We start from the raw sequence: 23,401 nt of genomic DNA, 5'->3' as shown, positions 1-23,401 counted from the left end.
TCTGTACTCAAGGCACCCAGCACATTCTTTACCCTTAAATATATAATAGAGAATTACTCTGTCATTGCCAGTCATGTACACCTTGCTCATTATTTTTGTTTCATTGCTTTAGCTTAAGATACTCTACACCTCACATTTTCTCTCTGAATACACTAATGTGCTACGGTGTAGACATAGACATTTAAGTAAACTTCAAATTATCAGTTGATAAAAGAGTATATTCTGACATCTATTACAATTACTTTACAGTTCGTTGCCCAACTTAATATGGCTCATTTTACAAAATCATCTCTTCTAGGCCTTGGGGTACAGCTCAAGTCGCCATGAAATTCCGCCAGTTCTTCGAAAAGGTAGGTCGATAAGTTTTTCATAATATTTATTAAAAATATGGTATGTATGAATAAGCTTCAATGCTAAAATGCTTGGTTTAGAATAGGACGAAAATATGTTGTAAGTCTAGGTTGAGTCCTTGGCCATGGTAACCTCCCTGGACTATGTTATTGGTATAGCCTAGCTTAGATCCTAGAGAATTGAACTGAATATGGAATTTAAGCCAAAGGTCAAGCACTGGGACCTATGAGGTCATTCAGCGCTGAAAGGGAAATTTGCAGTGAAAAGGTTTGAAAGGTGTAATGGGAGGAAAACTTCGCAGTTACACTATGAATCAATTGTTAGGAGAGGGTGGAAGTAAGATGGATGAAAGAGCATATGAAAAGAGGTACAGTAAAAGGAACGATAGGAGTTGCAGCCAGGGGCCGAAGGGACGCTGCAAAGAACCTTGAGTAATGCCTACAGTGTGCCACATGAGGTGCACTGACGCCACTACGTAGGCTACAGTTTTGAAAAGTTGCCTATACTATGGATATCTGTAGGTACTGAATACAATTAGGTAACTGTCCAAATTTGTACTTTACTTACCTTGACTAGCCAGGTTGCGTTAGAAGCACAGTCATTTCCTATACTATATCAGTACCGTGATGTCTACCTTTGTTAGGTTAAGCCAACGATAATTGACAAGAGATCATAGGCGACTCAGTTGTGGAGTTCTCTATAACCGATACATTTTTCGTAAATCTTTGTAGTCGGTATTGCCCATCATATTTCATTTACACTGGTTTATAGGCCCTGAAATTACCATTCAAACGTGATGCCGAGACACGTGTCGGTTTCTCCAAACTGACGATTTAACAGTAGTATTATTCTGTGCCATCTAGTTAGTGTGTATGGAAGTGCTCTTATGGTTTTATTATTATATATATATATATATATATATATATATATATATATATATATATATATATATATATATATATATATATATCGGCGTTTGTCAAATGGTCTCAGTCGATAAATTTAAATTCAAATATTCTCTTTAAGTATTACAGGTTTTATATGTTAAATTGATTTGGTTGGATTTGGTTGAGAGCGTTTTGTTTGAAGAAATTTGTTATTCTTTAGTGATTCTTTCGCGAAAATGCATAACACGCATGTATAAAAAAAAAATACTGCATACAGTTATTGTAATACGCAACATGGTAGGCCTACACTTTCATTATTTGGTCATATGCAAAACGATACGAAAAAAAAGCGGGATTTTTGCCTAGCGAACGTCGAGGTATGAGACTACAGAAATTCAAGACACAAGGTCATTCTTACGAAAAAAAAAAGTATGTCATTGTATTGCATAGAAAAATAAACAGATTAGTTGATTGTAGTCTTTGTGGGTGAACAAAGGTCTTGGCTGATAATTTTAATGAACATATAACCTTATGGAACAAGGAAAAACTATAAATTTGTTACGGAAACAAGATAAATTTGCCAAGCCGGCCAGTTTGTGGAAAAATATAAGACTAAATAAGCAGCGATAATACTAGCTCTATACAATAACCAGTAAAGGTAACAGCATGGACATTCGGGGAAACGGGAAATCGCTATACTATCTAATTTGCATTCGTTTTGTCATTGTCGTCTCGAAGTTTCTATGACGCTCTCCGAGATCTCTTATCTCAAGGTCTAGTAACGGCTGAGCGAAATACTCTGTAATTTAAGGTACTTTTTTCTTTTATGTCTATTTTGTTATTTTTTAATCAAGGACGCTCGACTTTTTGTTGTTTTAGAATGTTTCAGTAATATTGGTATAAACCTGGCGTATTTTGGTGTAGTTCGTAAGAATATTTACTCCCCGTAAGAGGACATTAGGCAACAGCAATGGTTTCCTAAGGCTATAGAGAGACTTAACACAACCCCATCCTACCTCCCTGGCTAGGTTCCTTGTCTCCAAATACTTCATTCCTGTCTCTCCCAAATTCTGAGCTTAAATTTTTGCATAATCTTAACGAATAGTCATTAGGGTAAATATGAACATATTTTTAAGACATGAACAAAAAGCAAATTAAATATATATAAAAACATTAATTTGCTCACATACGGAAAATGAGAAAAACAATTTCATGGAAAAATCTGCGAATGAAAATACCTTCAAAAAACAATAGACTGGTGATTCGATGCTTCTTGCGTAGCTGATAAAAAAAGATATTTCCTGTTATTTGAACAAAACCAACCATTTATTTGTTACAAACACTTCACACGAACCTTTTCGATATGAACTATGCAGAAGATGTGTACGAAATATCACCGTATAATTTGCATACCAGCACTGACAAGTCGATGAATATTGAACGAATATTGATTACCGCTATTCCCCGTAGGGGGGTAGCGCCGTCAGTACATCTCGTGCGGTGCACTGTAGGCATTACTTGAGGTTCTTTGCAGCGTGCCTTCGGCCCTACAGCTGCAACCCCTTTCATTCCTTTTACTGTACCTCCTTTCGTGTTCTCTTTCTTCCATCTTACTTTCCGCCCGCTCCTAACAGTTGATTTATTGTGCAACTGCTTTGAGGTTTTCCTCCTGTTACGCCTTCATACCTTTTACTGTCTGTTTTCGTTTCAGCGCTGAATGACCTCATAGGTCCCAGTGCTTGACCTTTGGCCTAAATTCTATATTCAGTTCAGTCAGTTCGATTACCGCTCGTGGTAATTACGAATTACGGAGTCTACCGATATTCGGTAATATTGAAGTATTTGTTGAAGCATTTGTAATTCTATAGGTAGTTTTATATATGCATTACAGAAATACTTAAAATGTTTATTGCAGTTAAAGGAAGGTTATTCGTGATGTTATGGATTGCCGTAAAATAGTTATATTTTTTTGCAGAAATAGTACCATTAGTGCTAAGCCATTTTATAGTGTAACTGTTTCTCTCTCTCTCTCTCTCTCTCTCTCTCTCTCTCAGTTCCACCTTTAGATACTTTATACTATACTTCATACTGTAGGCATTACTAAAGTAGCTTTGCAGCGTCCCTTCGGTCCCTAGCTGTAACCCCTTTCATTTCTCTTATTGTACCTCCGTTCATATTTCTTTCATCTTACTTTCCACCTTCTCCTGACAATTGTTTCGACATGATTTTCGACGCTGAATGACCTCATGAGTTCCACAGCACTTGGCCTTTGGCCTAAATGTTATGTGCCAGTTAAAGGTTAGGTTATTCTTGAGTTATGGAACACCGTGAAATAGTTATTTTTTCCCAGTTCCACCTTTAGATCCTTTGTAAATACTTCATCTCCATTTACTGGATGCCTGTCTTGCTGTCCAGCCACTCCAACTTCCTCTTTTCTCTGTACTGAGAGCTGGTTGGCCGAAAGTGGCTCATTGCTTGGGTTGACAGCCTAAATTTCATGAAGTCGATTTATGTAGCCACCATGTGAGGCTGAAGTCCACTTAGTTATATAAGAAAAAGCACGCAGAAGTTCTGATTTAGCCTATACCATGCTTTTTTCTGAACGGCGTGATTGCTCATCATAACTGCGGAAATTCGTAACAGTAAGTGGTTCTGTCGTTATGTTCTCAAAATAGGTATTTCTTGCGTTGTTCAAACATTTGCCTTGTATCAGAACTCTCTCTCTCTCTCTCTCTCTCTCTCTCTCTCTCTCTCTCGATGATTTCAACGATTTTGTCTTCCGCACTGACGCTGGCTTTTAGACATAGGAGAGAGAGAGAGAGGAGAGAACCTCATTTCAACAATGTTCGGTAAATTCGTGGTCCTTTGTTCATGAATAATAATAATAATAATAATAATAATAATAATAATAATAATAATAATAATAATAATTCAGTCATAGGAAAATTTACCCAAGTTTTGGTATATTTGAGAAAATATGTTTGGGGTGGGGCTGGCTTTAGTAATACAGGTGGCGCTTTGGGACTTTCGATCTTATGCCATAGTCCTATTGTGCTGTCAGTTTCGGAGTTCTTCAATGTATTGTATTTGCGAAGCTTTTTGGGGTTAAAGTCGGGAGAATAATTATAGTTATTACGATAATTATGTAACCAACGACAATATAAATGTGTACTGTTAGGATATAAATTATAATCATGTTAATATTACAATTTGTGAAAGATAGATATAAATCACTGTTTTTTTTTTTTTGAAAACGTGCTGATACCTGTAAATATATTTATATTTATTGTTTTTAGACATTGGGCCTTGTGCCAGCACGGGCTCTTGCTCCTATTTTGAAAGCAAGTCATCTCGTGGCTTTAGAAAGTTTTTAAAAAAGAATTAATTTTAGCAAATAGCTTTTGGCTCCTCCTTCGAAAGAATGATCGATATAGCAGACTGGTTCATTGTAGTGCCTCTTCTCTCTTCTTTTTTTTTTTTTTTTTCCTCTGAGGGCATCAGCCTACGTTAAGACCAATTCTCAGCCTTCTTTTGTTTGTATGCAAAGTCTTTTGTGCGTCTACGTCCCAAAAAGACTTATTTACAACCACAGAGTACTTTGTTACTTACTCTTTGTTCTATCTTTGCAAGCAAGGCTTCAGTGGCAACTGTTTGTATCGCGAAACGCTTCGAGATGTGGACTTGATGGACTGAGCAGCCAATCAGAACGCGGCATTTAATCTTGCTCGATTGCGATTGGTTTTCTCTGACCTTGTCCAACCTGGAACTGGCGCTCGGAAAGCGACCGAGAGACCGAGTGTTCCCAACGCATCATCGAAAATCATTGAAATCGATTTGAACCAAATTAAATCGCGTGTAGGATACACCAGATGAAGTATCGTTCTCATATTAATATATTAACTAAATTATCGTCGTGAAGGAACATTTATCCCCCTGCGATAAATGTTTTTCCCCTGTTTCCCCACCTTCCCTTTATGGCATCACGGCATCTTGCCATCTGCGGGGTCCTGCATTTCTTGAATGTCTCTCCCAGTAAGTAGTGGGTGGGGGTTGGAAAGGCCGTATTCCGCCATCACCGAAGGGAAAAAATATATTTTTGTTTTTTTATTTGTTTTTGTTTTTGTTTGCTGTCGTGCGGCGACAAGACTTGACTCATGAGGAGGAGGAGAGTCCCTGATTAAAGGTGAGAAGGTATCTATAGGCAGCAGCAGCCATGAGAGATGAGAGAGAGAGGTGGAGCGAGAGGGGAGGAAGGTTCAGAGTGAGGGGAGATGAAGTCAAGGCTCATCTTCCGTGAGAGAGAGAGAGAGAGAGAGAGAGAGAGAGAGAGAGAGGATAGCTAGATAGATCCCACCAGAGAGAGAGAGAGAGAGAGAGAGAGAGAGAGAGAGAGATTGCTAAGCAACGCAGCATCCCAAATCCAAAACAAACCGTCGCCTAGGATTTCCTTTTTAGTTAGGCGTTTTCCCCCGTTGGACTAGGATACTCCTGTAGGATACCTGTTGACCCATCTACCGAAGGATACTCCTATAGGATACCTGTATAGACCTGTCCTACCAAAGGATACATCTATTGGATACCTATAGACCTATCCTAACAAAGGGTATACCTTTAGACCTATCCTACCGAAGGATACTCTTATAGGATACCTATAGACCTATTCAACCATAGGATATTTCTATAGGATACCTATAGACCTATCTACCTGAGGATACTCCTATAGGGTACCTCTAGACCTATCCTACCAAGGGGTATTCATATAGGATACCCATAGACCTATCTACCATAGGATACTCCTATAGGATACCTATAGACCTATTCACCATAGGATACTTTATAGGATACCTATAGACCTATCCACCAAAGGATACTCGTATAGGATACCTATAGACCTATTCCACTGTAGGATACTTCTATAGGATACCAATTCGACCATAACCACGCTCCGTTTCCTACGTGGTCTTGCATTTTTTTAAAGCTTATCGACGAAATGGAACTTGGAATATGAAGGCGTCGTTAACTCCCGGGGAATATAGGTCTAAAAAATAGCCAAGAGAAAATCCTTCATTAGGCCTATGCGAAGGACTCTCTTTTTTAAGCTCCGTATTTAGCCACACAGAATGGAGTGCTTCGGATACGAGACGCAGAAGAAACTTGAAAGAGTAAGAATTTATTTTTTGTGGATATCAGGAATATATATATGTTTATATAATATATATTTGCTCTTTTATAGTCTAACTTTTTAACAGAGTTTGTGTTGTGGTGTGATTTTAATGTGTGTGAAGTTTGGATGGATGTCGATTTGTGATGAACTTTCATTCAAGGTTACATATATATATATATATATATATATATATATATATATATATATATATATATATATATATATATAAAATTGTGTATATATAATGATTTAAGTATTTATTTATTTATTTTTACTTGTTTGCTTTTTTTTTTCGTGTGGTGGCGAGAGTTCATCGAGGCCCTATTATTCCCCGTGGGTGCCACAGGAAATGACTGATTGATTGATTGATACTTTTATACTTCGCTGTCAGTGACCTCCGCTGTTCTTGGCGCCATTCTACAATATACATATCAATCATTCAATAAATCGTTATCCAACAAGAAAAAAATTTGTATCATCCCAAGCTATAGCCAAAATATGTTCGTCACAGTGTACAAAATATTGATCAATTTGACGGAATCATCATAAAATATACAAGAAAGCAAAGACAATTTTGTTATAAAAATTGGCAGTTGAAAGCAATTACCTTTGGTATAGACCGAGTGCGAAAGTCGTTTGAGTGTGAAGAAAGCTCATTTCAATGAAGCCTTTTGGGACACCCTGTACCTGACCAATGTCTTGGAGTCATGCAAGAGTCTTTCGTCTGGAACGTGGCGCCAATTAAGTTAATCGCCGCTATCGATCGAAGAATAATTTAATCAACCTGTTGATTGTCTCATGGTGGAGGAAGAGAAGAGTTTCCTCCCTCTTAATTTACTCGACGCTTTGGTTAAATGGTTTGGTTAGGCTAAGGCAAGGTCTACTAGACCTTAGGCTGAGAGGGTTGGTCTACAGTAGACCTTGGGCTAAGGAGGTTGTTCCAGACCTTAGGCTAAAAGGAGGTTGGTCTAGACCTTAGGTTAAGGGGGTTGGTCTAGACCTTGGGCTAAGGAGGTTGGTCTAGACCTTAGGCTAAAGAGGTTGGTCTAGACCGTGGTATAATGAGGTTGGTCCAGACCTTACGCTAAGGAGGTTGGTCTAGACCTTAGGCTAAGGGGGTTGGTCTAGACCTTGGGCTATGGAGGTTGGTCTAAACCTTAGGCTAAAGAGGTTGGTCTAGACCTTAGGCTAAGGGGGTTGGTCTAGACCTTGGCCTAAGGAGGTTGGTCTAGACCTTAGGCTAAGGGGGTTGGTCTAGACCTTGGGCTATGGAGGTTGGTCTAAACCTTAGGCTAAAGAGGTTGATCTAGACCTTAGGCTAAGGGGGTTGGTCTAGACCTTGGCCTAAGGAGGTTGGTCTAGACCTTAGCCTAAGGAGGTTGGTCTAGACCTTGGGCTAAGGAGGTTGGTCTAGGGTTGGTTAATTAGGTAATGTGTATTTGAAACCCGGTTTTACTTCGTAATAAAGTATAGTTTTCCCTAAGCAGTTATTGACTTTAAATTCATTTTTTACTTTGTGATAAATGTATTTATCAAGTAACATTATCACTTTGATGAATTTTAATACGTATTTCCACTTCGTTGGCCATAATGTGACGCCATATTTTGATACTAAGTCAATTGGTCAGTCAATAACCCAACTTCTCTTCTCACTCAGACACTTGGTAGTTTAGCTATTCATACCGCTCTATACGAGCAATCTCCTTTAATATTTTATGCCTTTCTTCCCCTTGTTAAAGGTGATGTGTACAGAGATAACAACAGCTTCCACTGTGCTCCATACAGCATATATATATATATATATATGTGTGTGTGTGTGTGTATGTGGAGAAATTAAAATGTTACGTAGGAGATTATCGGCAGGATAAAATAGGCCTATATCTAAGCGAGCTTAGAACGACAGAGAAGGGAGTAATTTTCATTATTCTTACTCTTTATAATTCCCTGTACTTTTTTGTAGTATGCACTGAATGTTTAAATTAACACTTTTTTTTTGTAGTACTATGTGTCTCGTTTTCTATTGTGTAACATGTGGCCTTCCTTGCTGGAGTTGGTAGCTAATATTGTTATTGACATTACAACATATGGTAACCAACGCATTTATTATTATTATTATTATTATTATTATTATTATTATTATTATTATTATTATTATTTATCACCTTTGTGCTTCCGATGCTCTTCTCTGAATTCCAGTGACATACAGAAATCCCTAAATTCTGGTCATGAAGTTTTTTATGAATGGTCATGAGGCTGCTCTTTTCAGACTTAGACAGGACATGGCGGACCATTTCTGACCATTATTGATTCAATTTTTTCAAGGTGGTGGTCTTATCATTGGCAGTGTTTCCTCAATTACATACAAACCAATGAATTTCTGGGTGTCGTTCTTGCTTGTAAATTCACTTTTGGGAAACATTTCGTGTGTCTCGTTTTCAACTGCAAAAAATAAAAACGAAACTAGCGCTGAAAGTGTCGTCTAAGATCACTGGAAACTGTCTGTTTTGAGGAAATCTCTCTCTCTCTCTCTCTCTCTCTCTCTCTCTCTCTCTTATGCTTTCAATATTGCTCCCCTGCCTAGTCTTCGGTTGCCGACTTGCAACTTACTTTGCCGGACAAGAACTTGCACCTGATCTTGGTATTATTCTGTGGCACCTTTCGTTCGATTAGCTCCTTGTGCAAGAAGTGTCTGATGTTCCATGATATGATCGTCTTTTGTATACATACTGTATCTTCCGTGACTGTACGGTACCATTTACCATGTAGTAGTAGATATAAAGTTTAGTTTTTGTAAGTCTTGTATTTTACTCTGTGACGTTCAAAGCACACTGTTTACTGCAAGTTTTCTTTATGCTTTTCAAAACTGTGGCAGTCGTGTAGTTAAATCGTTAGAACTTCAGAACGCCACACTTTATGTAAATTCTTGTTTTTTTTTTAGAAGGATGACGCGGTCTCTTTTCAGAGTTTATTTGTTGTGTGTCATGTTAAATTTACATTGATATTGATCCTTCTTATTTCCCTTGGTTATTTCTCTTTTATAGTGTATATTTTATAGCCTTAGATATTACGAAGAACGACAGTTCTCCATGATAGGCTAATTAGTCTCTGCCATCAGTCGGACCTCTCAGAACATGTCCCAGGTCTCCAAATCAGATTAACAAATAGCCTTTAATGCCTGTCTCGGTCTGATAGTCAAACTATTCTCCCGAGGCTTGTCCCACCTGTGAAAGACAAGTCGAAGTTGGGCCATAGTTCAAACGGTCTATATCCAGAGTTGAGAATTGTATAGGCTTATAAGACGAGTCTTCTCGTGGGATTCGTAAGAGTTAAGATAGTTGACAAAAAAAAAAAAAGATGCCGTAGGAATTTTTGTTGTATACGCCTACACGAATATTCTCGTGTGACTCGTAAGAATTAAGATAGTTCAAAAACAAATAAAATATGCGCCAAGTTTCTTCGGTGAAATCGAGTTTTCTGTACAGTGTATGATCAAGGCCACGGAAAATATATCTATCTTTCGGTGGTCTCGGTTTAATGCTGTATGAGCCGCGACCCATGAAACTTGAACCACGACCCGTTGGTGGCCTGGCCTATATCGTTGCTAGAAGCACGGTTATGGCTATCTTTAACCTCAAATGAAATAAAAACTATTGAGGCTAGAGGGCTGCAATTTGTTATGTTTGATGACTGGAGGGTGGATGATCAACATACCAATTTGTAGTCCCCTAGCCTCAGTAGTTTTTAAGATCTGAGAGCGGACAGAAAAAGTGCGGACGGACAGACAAAGCCGGCACAGTAGTTTTTTTTTTTTACAGAAAACTAAGAAAGCAGATGCTCTAAGAACGTTGATTGTTAAGGCCTAAACGAGACTCGTAACAGTTAAGATAGTTGACAAAAAACAGATGCTGCCGGAATATTTATCGTACAGGCGTAACCAAGTCTGCTCCAGCTATTCGTAAGAAGAAAGACAGTTCACACAAACACATTTTGTGGCATCTTTATGTTTGGTCCCAGGATAAACTGTTTTGCTTGTGTGATTGGAAGATTAAAGGGAATTTATACAAGCACGTTGCCTGCCATTTATTTTTGCGTGTTGACTCTGGCAAACCATTCGGCTCACGTGACAACAAACCTTTCGGCTTTTGAGACAAATCATCACACAGCTCTGTAGTACTATATTAATTATGCTTCGATTTTTCAGCCGTAATTGGGGTGTACACATATTTTTTTCGACTCCACTTGTTATTGTAACCTGTATTTTATCATACTTATCTATTTGGGTTGTGATTTTCCCTATGGAAATGTAGCATTTTGAAGTCATGATGGAATGAGGTTGCTAGGCCCATACCTCTCTATACCGCGGTTGCATCCCACAGTATTTGACTAATTTCTAAGTACATAATTCTTTGCTTAGTCCCAGGTGCATTAACATTTAATTCAATAAACTTTTTTAGACCATATTTCTGTGTTGATTGATTTAAGAACTAACAGAAGAGAAGTGTTGATAAAAGCCTTTTTTTTTCCGTCCGAGTCGTTTTACCTCAAGGAGTTAAAGCCTCTTCCAGTATTTGTCGAAAGGATGGAAATCGTTCCAATATTTCTCCTCCCGCCGTTTCTGTTTTTCAGTTTTGAAACGAGAGAGTGATTATTATTCCTGCTGAGTTTTCTGAGTTTTCCTGTTTTTCATATGATATACACTATATATATATATATATATATATATATATATATATATATATATATATATATATATATATATATATATATATATATGTGTGTGTGTGTGTGTATACTGTATATATTATATATGTGTGTATGTGTATATATACATATATATACGTTATATATATATATATATATATATATATATATATATATATATATATATATATATATATATATATATATATATATATATGTCCTGTCCAGCTCTGTTTATTTTTACTGTAAACGAAATTTATAATTCTGAAACTATTTTAGAACATTCCTTTATTGTTTTGCAGCGTATAATAATAATAATAATAATAATAATAATAATAATAATAATAGTCATCATCATCATCATCATCATCATCATCATCATTAAAATTCAATGAAAAAACAATTACTCTGTTATAAGAAATAACAACCTCTCTCTCTCTCTCTCTCTCTCTCTCTCTCTCTCTCTCTCTCTCTCTCTCTCTCTCTCTCTCTCTCTGTTATTGTTCTCCGGACATGTTTACAAAACCTAGCAGCTGCATACTGCTGCACAGCGGAACACAGGAGATTCCTGTACCCATAAATACACAGTTTTCTGAAACCTATGAAATTCCCCGTGGTGATATTGTATGACGTCATTGACTGAGAGACTATGTTTATTTATTACTTGGGTTAATTCATGTACAGGAATTCTTCATGAATGTCTTGTACTTGATAAGTTTCATTGAGCTTATTATTATTATTATTTGGGTTAATTCATGTACAGGAATTCTTCATGAATGTCTTGTACTTGATAAGTTTCATTGAGGTTATTATTATTATTATTATTATTATTATTATTATTATTATTATTATTATTATTATTATTATTATTATTATTATATTATTATTATTATGTCGCTTGTTTTTATTACTGTGTATATATAAGTGCTTTCATATTTTTTCTACGATGTTTTATATATGTATATATATACAGCATATATATGTATAATGTATATATGTATATGTGTATTTATATGTATATATATAATTTCATATCTTATACCAATAAGTAGTATGTAGATTTGTGTAAATTTATGTATTAAAGGCTCGTGTCTATCAAGTTTTGGTTTTTCTATGGATTTTGATAACAATTTAACCACTTTTCTAAAACATAATTAATTCTTATTAAAAAATGAATGTGTATTTATAAAACGATTTTTTTATGAAAATATATATGTTTAAATATAATAATTCTGTTTGGTACAAATATATTTACCCGTTCATTAATTCGAAATTTTTTGCCTTTTTATCAAGAATTTGTTTATATAATAATAATTTTGTTTGCTTCAGTGTTAATAGTGTACTGATCTATTACAAAAAATGTTAGTGAAATTACCCGAAATGCTCACACACACATATATGTATATGTATACGTATACATATATGTATGTGTATATGTATACATATATTTATATACATATATACATAATTTCAGAAAAAATGTTCTGAAACAGAATTAATTTTTATTAAAAAAATTAAAGTATATTTGTAAACTGATATTTTTTTTATTTCCCCAATTTTTTTTACCGCCTACAAGGAATATTTTTAAATATAATAATTCTGTTTGACACACACATATATATATATATATATATATATATATATATATATATATATATATATATATATATATATATATATATATATAGATAGATAGATAGATACATTTGCTTCAAATCCAGTAATCCTTGATTATATACAGAAATTTAACCTGTCCACCAGAAATATATCTAATACGCAATATATCCCAATATATTTACATCCCCTCCATTAATCCTCCGATCTGTTGACCAAAGACTGACTTATTGTTTACCCACGTCGTCCATAGATGGCGTACCCGGCTCGTCTGGAGGTGACGACGCTCCTGTCGGGGACTGACGGCGGCGGCTCCGGCGGGTCTGCCGAAGAGGGAAACTGCCGCCTCTCCAACGCAGTCGATCCGTCGGCGCTGCCGCCCGTGGCTGACACCTCCGCCTCAGGGCAGACGGCTCCTCTGTTCGTCATCGCCGACACCAGCAAGAGGGTCAAGAGTGCAGGTGAGACATTAAATAATTGAACTAGGAAATAAATGGGTTTAGTGCCGCTGTGTTAGACTCATGTTGTGTTGGTCTCATGTTGTGTTAGGCTCATGTTGTGTTAGTTTCGCAGTGTGTTAGTCTCATGTGGAATTCACATGTTGTATTAGCCTCAGGTTGTGTTAGGCTCATTTTTTTTTGTCTTATGTTGTGTTAGTTTCACATTGTGTTAGGCTCATGTTGTGTAAGTCACATGTTGTATTAGTCTCATGTTGTGTTAGAGTCACGTTGTGCTAGTCTCATATTTTGTTAGTCTAACATTGTGTTCATCTCACGTTGTTAGTCTCATGTTGTGTTAGTCTAACATTGTTTTATCCCAATGTTGTGTTAGTTTCATGTTATCAGTCTCACATTGTGCCAGTCTAACATTGTGTTAGTCTAACGTTGTGTTCGTCTCACATTTCGAAGGCGTTCGAGCATTGATTAAAAGCCTAGGTTTTGTAGAACGAGCATAAAATTATAAAGGTATATGTTTATTATAAGTGAACTAGGCCTCTCTATTAAAGAATATTGTGAAATAAATATAGCAATTTAATCCATAATACGAGTAGAGTGTTGCCAGCGAATGTGTTTCTTAATTTGTCTGTCTCCGCTTGCACTTAGACCGTGTCATTGAAAAATTATATTGATTATGATTTCACTGAAAAAGTAGCATCTAAAGAATATTAAAATATAAACTAAACCAGAGAAATGCGGTCTAGGATTAACGCAGTGTTGCCAGCGAGAGATTCAAGACCTCAGGCTAAAGTGTTTAGTCTCACCTTGCGTAGCGGAGAGGCTTAACGTGAAAGCCATAAGGATATAGTACTAACAGTGCAAAATCACAAATTACTGCTTAAATTAATCAGGAAAAGACTTATGAATCTAAGCAGTTCCTGTTCGTGAATCACCGGTTAACTGTGTCGTTTTAACGAGAGGTTTTTTGGGCTTGAAACCCGGATTTCATCGAGGTTTTATCCGTTAAAGGGAGAGAAGCAGCTGGAGGTTGAGCTAAATTTACCGCTGGCTCTCTACTTTAAGCTGGAGGCTGAGGTAGATTTCCCCCTTTAATATTATTGATAGCCAATGCAGTTGGCTTAGTTTTCATGGACGGGAAATGATTTGAATCACAAGGTTGATTGATTTGTCGGTTGTTAATGTTAAATAAACTGAGAGAGAGAGAGAGAGAGAGAGAGAGAGAGAGAGAGAGAGAGAGCGTTGACTTAAGAATTTCATGCACTGGAGTTGGAAAGTGATTTGAATTAACATTTGAATTGCTGTTTACTCCAAAGTTCGATTGATTTGTCGGGTGTTTATGCATATTGGAATGATAACGAACTGAGAGAGAGAGAGAGAGAGAGAGAGAGAGAGAGAGAGAGAGAGAGAGAGAGAGAGAGAGAGAGAGAGAGTGAATCAGCATTCATGTTTTTGTTTACTCCAAAATCGATTTGTCGTATGTTTACGTGAATTGGAATAATAAAACGAAGAGAGAGAGAGAGAGAGAGAGAGAGAGAGAGAGAGAGAGAGAGAGAGAGAGAGAGAGCGTTGGGTTAGTAATTTCATACGCGCTGCTGACGGAAACTGCATAGATGCATGTAGTGTCCGCTAGGCTGTGAAACTCATTTGTTAGAAGGTGAATTTGGCAGTGGTAACCTTTTTCTCTTTTCGCTGGAAAAATATATTTGTGGAAATACATTTACTTATTGAAATTAGGTTTCAATTCAGAGATCAATACCTCGGGGACAATTGGGGCATTTAAGCGACCATTTAATGTCAAGAATTGTGTACAAAAGTGTTTATTTATTCATGTATTAATTATTATTTTTATTTTTTTGAGAAATAAAGCATGGTCAGGGCTCTGTAATTACTACAGTTGTGTGTTTGGATGTATCAAGAACTAAAGATTAACAAGCTTTACATATAATTAAGTTAATAGAATGTATGTATGTATATATATATATATATATATATATATATATATATATATATATATATATATATATATGTATATATGTGTGTGTGTGTGTGTGTGTGTGTGTGTGTGCATTTATGCATAAAAATACCGTATACAGTATATGTGTGTGTGTCTGTTTTTCAAATATATTGGTGTATGTTACCAAGAGGCCCAAGCTTTGACACTAATGAAATAGTACCTGGCCTTCTGTCATCGACACCTGCCTTGTAAACAGTTTTTACTGCATGATTATTTGCTCTCTCTCTCTCTCTCTCTCTCTCTCTCTCTCTCTAATATACCCTAATTTCTCCTTTTATCCAGGCGGCGGCGTAGGTTCCGGCGGCAAGATCGTCCCCGTGGGGCTGGACGGCAACCTCCGCCAGAACACCCAGGGTCCTCCAACCCGCCTCAGCGTATCACCCCGCCCGCGATCCAGCCCGTGCATCGGCCGCCGCCGGCACACGCGAGTCACGCCCCTTCCCGTGCCCTCAGCCAGCCAACAGCAGGAGACGCCGCCCTCGGAGACGGCCTCCCAGCAGCAGCAGACGTTACTCTCCCGGGTGGCGGAGGAGATACGGGAGTCCTGCAGGGCGGCAGCTTCGTCCTCCACTCCGAGCAAGCTCCCGAAATGGAGCCGGGAGAGGCGGAAGGTGAGTCATTTTAAGGGCTCCAAGGGCGCCGATGACGAGGAGGTTTACGCTCTCCCTGCTGCTGGTGTTTCTCCAGGGGCTCCGGCTCCGAATCCTCAGCCCCCTCCCGCCCCCTGGCCTGCTGCTTCCCCGCTCGACAAGGAGCCCATGGAGCTGGCGACCTCCACGCCCTCGCACGGGTCCTACCCGAATCCTAAGGTATGGGGGGAAAGCTTATAGGTGTCATTTGATTTGGTTTGATTTGATTTCACCTTTTTATTTTTGTTTTTTATTTATTTATCCGTTTATTTATTTATTTATTTATTTATTTATTTATCTATCTATTTATTTATGTATTTATTTATTTATCTATTTATTTATTCTTATTCATATATCTATTTATTTTTACAAACAACTGCACACCTTTTTGATCACTAAGTATTAATATATGAGTATGGCTTATCACAACCCAACCCCAACCCCACCCCTCTCTCTCTCTCTCTCTCTCTATCTCTCTCTCCTGTTCTCTCCTCTTATCCAGAGGCGGATGGGATGGGCATCTCAAAGGCCACATTTAGTCCATGCTTGAATAAACTGAAGGAATATGAGAATGGAGAAATTTCGGGACTTCTATAGGCCCACCAGAAGTGCCAAAAAATCACTTCTAATATAATAATGTTTTATGGCTTATATTTATGTAGAATTTATTTATTTGATTTATTTGAGAATACAAACGTTTAGGTTTGCTGGCATAGACTTTATTCGTTAGGATATGGTTCTGGAATACGAGAATGGAGAAATTTCGGGACTCAGGCTCACCGGAAGTGCTAAAAACACTTCTACTTTAATGTATTATGGTTTATATTTATATAGAATTTATTCGTTTGAGAATACAAACGTTTTGGTTTATTGGCATAGACTTCACTCTTTACGATATAGTTCTGGTGCTGTAAAAACAGTTTTAAGTTTTTTGTATGTATATTTTATGGAATATCCTTTGTTATGGAGCTAAATATTAAAGAGCCCGGTAGACGAAACTTAACATTTGGCGTTAAAAATAGCGTTAAATATCTTGGATTTTATATACATGCGATACCTTAGTTTTATAATCTTCCAGATTGTTGCATAAAAACAGCTTATAAGTTTTTGAGTGTATATTTCATAGGATATTCTTCGTTATAGAGCTAAACATTGAAGAACCCGGTTGAAAATTAATATTTGACGTTGAAAGAACATTAAATCATCGCTGTTATGTATAAAATTTTCAGGTGGTTATATCTCTCAAGATTATTACTTATCACACCCCCAGTTACCTAAATAATTTATTTTGAATAATCATAAGAATTTTCACGTAGTTCCATCGAGCATAAATGTTCACGGTATGCGCGCAAGTTACTCCACAGTTAAATACGAATGTCTACCAAATGATCAATTGTGTTAAAGTGGGGGAATTTCCAGTACGAGTTATACTGTAATTTATCAGATGGGGGGGAGGGGGGGAAGGTAGCACCGCCAGTGCAGCTCACGCCTGTACTGTAGGCATTACTTAGGGTTCTTTGCAGCGTCCCTTCGACCCCAAGATGCAACCCCTTTCATTCCTTTTACTTTACCTCCATTCATATTCTTTCTTACACCTTACTTTCCACCCTCTCCTAACAATTGCTTCATGGTGCAGCTGCGGGGTTTTCCTCCTGTTACACCTGTCAAACCTTCTATTCTCAATTTTCCTTTTAGCGCTGATTGAACCCATCGCAGGTCCCAGCACTCGGCCTAAATTGTATATATTCTATAATTTATTAGATTTCTGGTCGATATTTAACCGCACGACGTCCTCCCCCTACAGGAGCACAAGAGCCCGCTGTGGGGCGGCAGCAGCCCCTGGTCCGGCGCTGGCATGTACACAGTTCCTACCATAAATATAGCTTCGGACAGCAGCACTCCGTCGCTGCACAAAAAATGGCGGCCTTACTGCGCATCATCTGCCAGCGAGAAGAGTGAATGGTGAGCAATCTGTTTTTTGTGGGGGAGCCGTTCTAAAGGCTAATCCTGACTCGTATCACTGCTACTACTACTGTTGTAGTTCCGTTGAGAGAGTAAAATATCGGCAGTGGTTCTTCAGGGTTGGGACGGCACTTCCCTTAGGATTTTGGCTACTTAAAATTAGCTGAATTGTGAATTTATAATTCATTATGTACCAGATACATTAAACTTGGAATTGACAAAAAAAGATGGAGAACAAATTTTGTCTCTGGTCCCAGAGCGGAATCCTGACCACGCCTTTTTTTCTCTATTTTTTGCAGTGTTGAACGCCATTGCAAAATTTAAAAGGTACTGAATAAAAGCAGAATAGTAAATATAGCGTCGATTTTAATTGCTTAAAAAGCGAATGAGCAATTTGTTTTTTATTCGACAAGGCTTCATTAAGCACACCTGCTCACGGTGTATTTGTAACTTCGTAAATAGTCGGCGTACAGTTACTGAAAGACCAAACAGTTATTCTGTTCCAGTCATTGGTGCGTTATCCCGTCTCTCTAATCTGGACATATTGTGATCACAGCCTGCCCTTCCTGCCCCTAACTCGCACACACAGAGAGTCATTTAAACTAATGATTATTACTCCCATACCATTAACTCCCAACATTAAGCTAATGTGAGGTTACCTTTTCTTTGGTCTGACAGCAACACGACCTTAGAGCACAGTCGCTACGTCACCGAGAGGATCCACCATCTGGTCACAGCCTTCAGTCAGCGCGCCAGCAGAGTCAAGGCTCAGATCACCCAGCCGCCCACGCCCTCTACGGAACTCTCAGACGGAGGTGAGCGCCTTTTTCACTCTTATTGAAGTTCAGAGGTCAATTGGATGGTCAGGCTAGTGTCCTAATGTAGCCCAGGGTCGTAGATAACAGCATTGAAAAGGGTGAGTTAGGTCTGTTGATCAGATTGCAATATGGGTCCCTTGCATTCGGCAGAAGTTGAAAAAAATTGTTTTTGTGAGGTATTTACTTGATAAGTTCCGTATAATGACTACGATTTTTTGTTGATTATTATTATGTTTTGTCGTAATTTGTCATGCTGGGAAGATGATACATCGTTATAATTGTTATTTTCTCACATTTTCATTTCATTTTCCCCTGTACCGATGTATTCTACCTGGCCTTTCAGATTTAATGTCTTAATTTGTTGACGTTTTAAATTATTATTATTATTATTATAAGTATTAATCAGAAGATAAACCCTTATTCATATGGAACAAGACTACGGGCCACCGACTTGAAGTTCAAGCTTCCAAGGAATATGACATTCTTTTGAAACAAATTACAGAAGTCAATAAGAAATACAGAAAGAAGAGAAGTACTTTTGTGCAGTTCACCAATTTAATTAACTTTTATTTCCTTCATTCTTCGTTAAAATAAAGTCGAAAACTGAATCAAAACTAATGCTTCTCTTGATACTTAGGTAAGGCCAACTCATTTTTCCTTTATGTTGTAAACTTTTAACTTCCTCTTTTATGATTTTAGCTGAAAAACTTCATCTTACCTTTCTTATTTTTCTTCTTCTTCTTCTTGTTCGAAAAGGAGAAGAAGATCAGCCCAAGCCGCGTCAGCGCCTGGACTCGATGGTCGGCGAGCCCAAATCAAGATCGGCCTCCCCGAACGACCTGGTTGGGATCAGCTCCAGAAAGGCGTGGCTGATGAAGAAGTTCCGGCTGCTCAAGAGATCCCTGAGGTTCCCCACGGGGATGGAGCCCCAGAGTAAGTCGATTTTTTCAAAGATTTCCTTTTTTTGTTGCACAGTGTGAGAGAAACAGAGCCACAGACAGACAGAGATTACCTGTAGGATTAACTGTAGAATGGTTTAACTCCTCGAGGTAGAAGGATTACCTCTTCGAGGCCTTCTCCTGAGAGGAATTGGTCATCATTTGCATTGGTTATTGAAAGAAACTTCAGCATGACTTAAAAATTAAATACAAGGGACCAGAACTAATCAAGACTGTGATCTGTACTGAGAGAGAGAGAGAGAGAGAGAGAGAGAACAAGCAACCAAACAAACACGGATTACTTCATTCCATTCAAGTACTTTGAGGTTCCAGATGTATGAACACGATCACCAACTATAACTAATTATAAAAACCAATCTTCTTCCTTCTCCAGGCACTCTGTACCTCTGGTGGCTATTCATCGTGTCCGTCGTGTACGTGTACAACGCCTGGGTCATCCCTCTGCGGACGGTTTTCAACGAGTACCAACACGCGGACAACTTGGCCTACTGGCTGGCAACAGATTACGTCAGCGACCTCGTCTACGTCACCGACATCATCGCGTTCAAGTCTCGTATCAAGTACATAGACAACGGGTTTTGGGTCGGCACTCCCAAGAGGATGAGGAAATACTACATCAAGTCGTCGAAGTTTCTCGTGAGTGTGGCCTTGGGGAAATTAGGTTTTTTGGGGGTTAGTTTAGGTTGGTGGGTTAGGTAAGCTCTTCCAGCCTAGCTCTAGCTAGCTGTCCAACTTCTGTAGCTGTACATTGCTCAAGTTTCCAGCTCTCTCTTAAGGACACATCCTTCAGATGACTCCTGTGATATTGTGTCCATGGATAAGTTTAGTTGTTAGGTTAGGTTGGGTTTGGCTCTTCCAGCTTAAATAGCTAGCTAGCCAGCTGTCCAGCTTCTCAATCCTTAGATTTAGTTTTCAACTGTCTTCTAAGGACACATCCTTCAGGAAGCTTCAGGAATGTGTCCTGTTGCTTTTGATAAACTAATTTGTAAAGATAGTAGAACTAATTTGGTTAGTGGGTTAAGTTGGTTCTAAACTGCATTATTATTATTATTATTATTATTATTATTATTATTATTATTCTGTAGTTTAACATGGCTCCAATTTTCAGCTCTCTTTTAAGCACAAATCCTTCAGGATGCTCCTGTGAGAGTCAAGGAATGTGTCCCTTTATTCATTGTAATCTACTATGTGAAGATAAAAGTAATTATGTCAATGGGTTAAGTAGGTTCTAAACTGACCGTATTATTATTATTATTATTATTATTATTATTATTATTATTATTATTATTATTATTATTATTATTATTATTATTATTATTATTTCAGTTTGACGTACTTTCGCTTCTGCCTCTAGACTTGCTCTACATCCAGTTCGGCCCCATATCCGTCTTCAGACTTCCGCGGCTTCTGAAGGTAAGAAAATAATGAACGAATTGCATTTTGATCAGTAAAACTTGAAATTGTGATTCTTCTACTGGTCCCATTCACCTTAACTTCTTTGTTTACCCCAATTTTTGGAAAAGGCTTTCCTACAAAAAGAATTGACTCCAAAGATTCGAATGCCTTCAGAGAATGAAGAGTTTCTTCATTTTGTTTCCTCGTAGAATATAAGACTTGCAGTGGAAAAGCCTATCCAAAAAAAGTATGAGTAACTTGAGAAGTCAAGAGGTTATCTGTTAATAATAAAAATGGTATTATGTTGAATCGTAGAAGCCACAATGACCTCTAAATTATTCTAAAGACTTTTTTCACTGAAAGCGTTGAAATCCCAAAGAAAATGTGTAACAAAATCTCCCTAGTGGATTTATACCCAGATTGATGAGAATATAATCCTTTCTTTAATTAAGAAATACCTAAAACAAATAAATAGAAATCACAGAGTAATAAAACGAGAACAGTCTTGGTAAAAGTTGAAGTAGAAATTTAAAAGGTACCTGAATGTGGCAAAACTTGGTGAAAAAATGCCTATCATTATCCAGTAGATGGACCCTTTTCATATGGAACAAACCCATAGGGGCCATTGACTGGAAATTCAAGCTTCCAAAGAACATGGTGTTCGTTTGAAAGTGACTGATGGTAATAGGAAATACAGAAAGAAGAAGTCAGTTATTGGAAAAGAAAAAAATGTATTAGGAAATGGTAAAAAAGTAAATGAATAGATAAACAGATAAAATGTAAGTAAAAAGTGTTCTCAGATTTAAAAAGATATGAAAGGGATGGACTATTTGACAGAATTTACAAAATCTGGAGAAATGTGGTCTGCCAAATAAAAACATGTTTTCGTGTGTGTTTTTCTACAAATGCTGAAGAACCGCCTAGTGTGGTAAATAAAAACACATGTTTTGTGTGTTTTCTTGTTTTTTTATATGTAACCTGAAGAACCGTGTAGTTTACTAAAAAAAAAAAAAAGGCGTGTTTTTTTTTTTGCCTTTTTCTAGATCCACGCCTAAAGAACAATGTAGTCTGTCAAATAAGAACACGTGTTTTTTTTTTTTTTTTTACTTCTAACTAAAATATCTGGAGAATGCGTAGTCTGCTGAATCAAAACTACGTGTTTTTGTGTGTTTTTTTTTCCAGATCCACACTTTTAGGAAGTTCTGCTGAATAAAAACTGCGTGTTTTTGTGTGTGTTTTTTCCAGATCCACACTTTTTGGGAGTTCTGCTAAATAAAAACTATGTGTTTTTGTGTGTCTTTTTCTAGATCCACACTTTTTGGGAGTTCTGCTAAATAAAAACACGTCTTTGTATGTGTATTTTTTTTCCCAGATCCACGCTTTTTGGTAGTTCTGCTAAATAAAAACACGTATTGTGTGTTTCTTTTCCAGATCCACACTTTTTGGGAGTTCTTCAACCGCCTGGACACTGTCCTGTCCTCGCCACACGCCGTCAGGGTAGTGCGAACAGTCTTGAACATGCTGTACCTCATCCACCTCAACACCTGCGCCTACTACGGGTTCTCCAAGCTGGAGGGCATCGGTTCCAATCACTGGGTCTTCCAGGGAGTGGGGAACGCGTGAGTAGGATTTGGGGAACCCTTGGTTCCCTCTTGGTTTTTTTGTGGTTTTTTGTCTTTATTTTTTTGTTTTTCTTTTATTTGTGTTTCTGTGCCGTTATGAACAGACTTGACAGAGAGAGAGAGAGAGAGAGAGAGAGAGAGAGAGAGAGAGAGAGAAGGTCAATTTTCTAGAAAGATATGGTTGTTACAAAAGGTCATGTGGAGAAAGATATGTTTGTGTTTGTGTGAGAGAGAGAGAGAGAGAGGCATAATTTTTATAAAAAATGTTTGTGTTTGACTATGTGTGCGAGAGAGACAGACAGACAGACAGAGAGTCTCAAGGGAAAAGGCACAATTTTTAGAAAAAAATAGTTATGTGTGTGAATTTTTAGAATTTTATTTTGTATATAATTATATTAACTATTTCCTATTCTCAAAGTAATAACTTTGAAATTGAAAAAGTGAACATTTGCAGCCTGTCATAAAACCCCTCAAGATTATTTTGTTCTACGTGCAGCCAAAAGAACAGGTGTTATAATTTTAACTTAAATAGGGTGGTAGTATTCAGTAGCTTGTCTCCCGAGCGATATTGTTATATTTCATAGTTGCTTTATCTCCTGTATTCAAGTACCAATAGAAGCATTCATTGTTACTAATCTATCAGTCAAGAGATTCACAATTTAAACCGAATGGGCAGTAATACTCGATATAGCTTGAGTATTAATAGATATTATTATGACGGTATCATAAAGACAGCGAGTTCACAAATGCAAGAATAAAGATGAAAAATACTGATAGTGGTCACACTGGGTTTTGTCGCTTAAAACTAGGCCTAAATGTCTTTCCGG

The 23,401-nt window shown here is 37.5% G+C and overlaps 1 protein-coding gene across 2 annotated transcripts in view; it reads left to right on the top strand.

Moving 5' to 3' along the window:
• The first annotated feature begins 308 nt into the window (after nucleotides 1-308).
• Nucleotides 309-23,401, top strand: part of CngB (Cyclic nucleotide-gated ion channel subunit B) — a 31,417-nt gene continuing 8,324 nt past the window's right edge. The window contains exons 1-9 of one of the 2 annotated variants that reach the window (XM_067082801.1): nucleotides 309-350; nucleotides 12,971-13,178; nucleotides 15,472-15,998; nucleotides 17,623-17,780; nucleotides 18,459-18,595; nucleotides 19,355-19,531; nucleotides 19,931-20,193; nucleotides 20,884-20,970; nucleotides 22,384-22,571. In XM_067082801.1, the coding sequence (XP_066938902.1) occupies nucleotides 324-350; nucleotides 12,971-13,178; nucleotides 15,472-15,998; nucleotides 17,623-17,780; nucleotides 18,459-18,595; nucleotides 19,355-19,531; nucleotides 19,931-20,193; nucleotides 20,884-20,970; nucleotides 22,384-22,571 (1,772 nt within the window). In that variant the 5' untranslated portion in view covers nucleotides 309-323. Of the gene's footprint in view, nucleotides 351-5,279; nucleotides 5,422-12,970; nucleotides 13,179-15,471; nucleotides 15,999-17,622; nucleotides 17,781-18,458; nucleotides 18,596-19,354; nucleotides 19,532-19,930; nucleotides 20,194-20,883; nucleotides 20,971-22,383; nucleotides 22,572-23,401 lie in introns of those variants that run through there. The other variant, XM_067082858.1, reaches the window with a different exon arrangement.

The sequence above is a fragment of the Macrobrachium rosenbergii genome, chromosome 1 (genome assembly GCF_040412425.1).
Source record: "Macrobrachium rosenbergii isolate ZJJX-2024 chromosome 1, ASM4041242v1, whole genome shotgun sequence".
NCBI classification, from domain to species: domain Eukaryota; kingdom Metazoa; phylum Arthropoda; class Malacostraca; order Decapoda; family Palaemonidae; genus Macrobrachium; species Macrobrachium rosenbergii.
Note: the sequence above shows the minus strand (reverse complement) of the source record. Positions and strands in the feature narration are given on the sequence as shown.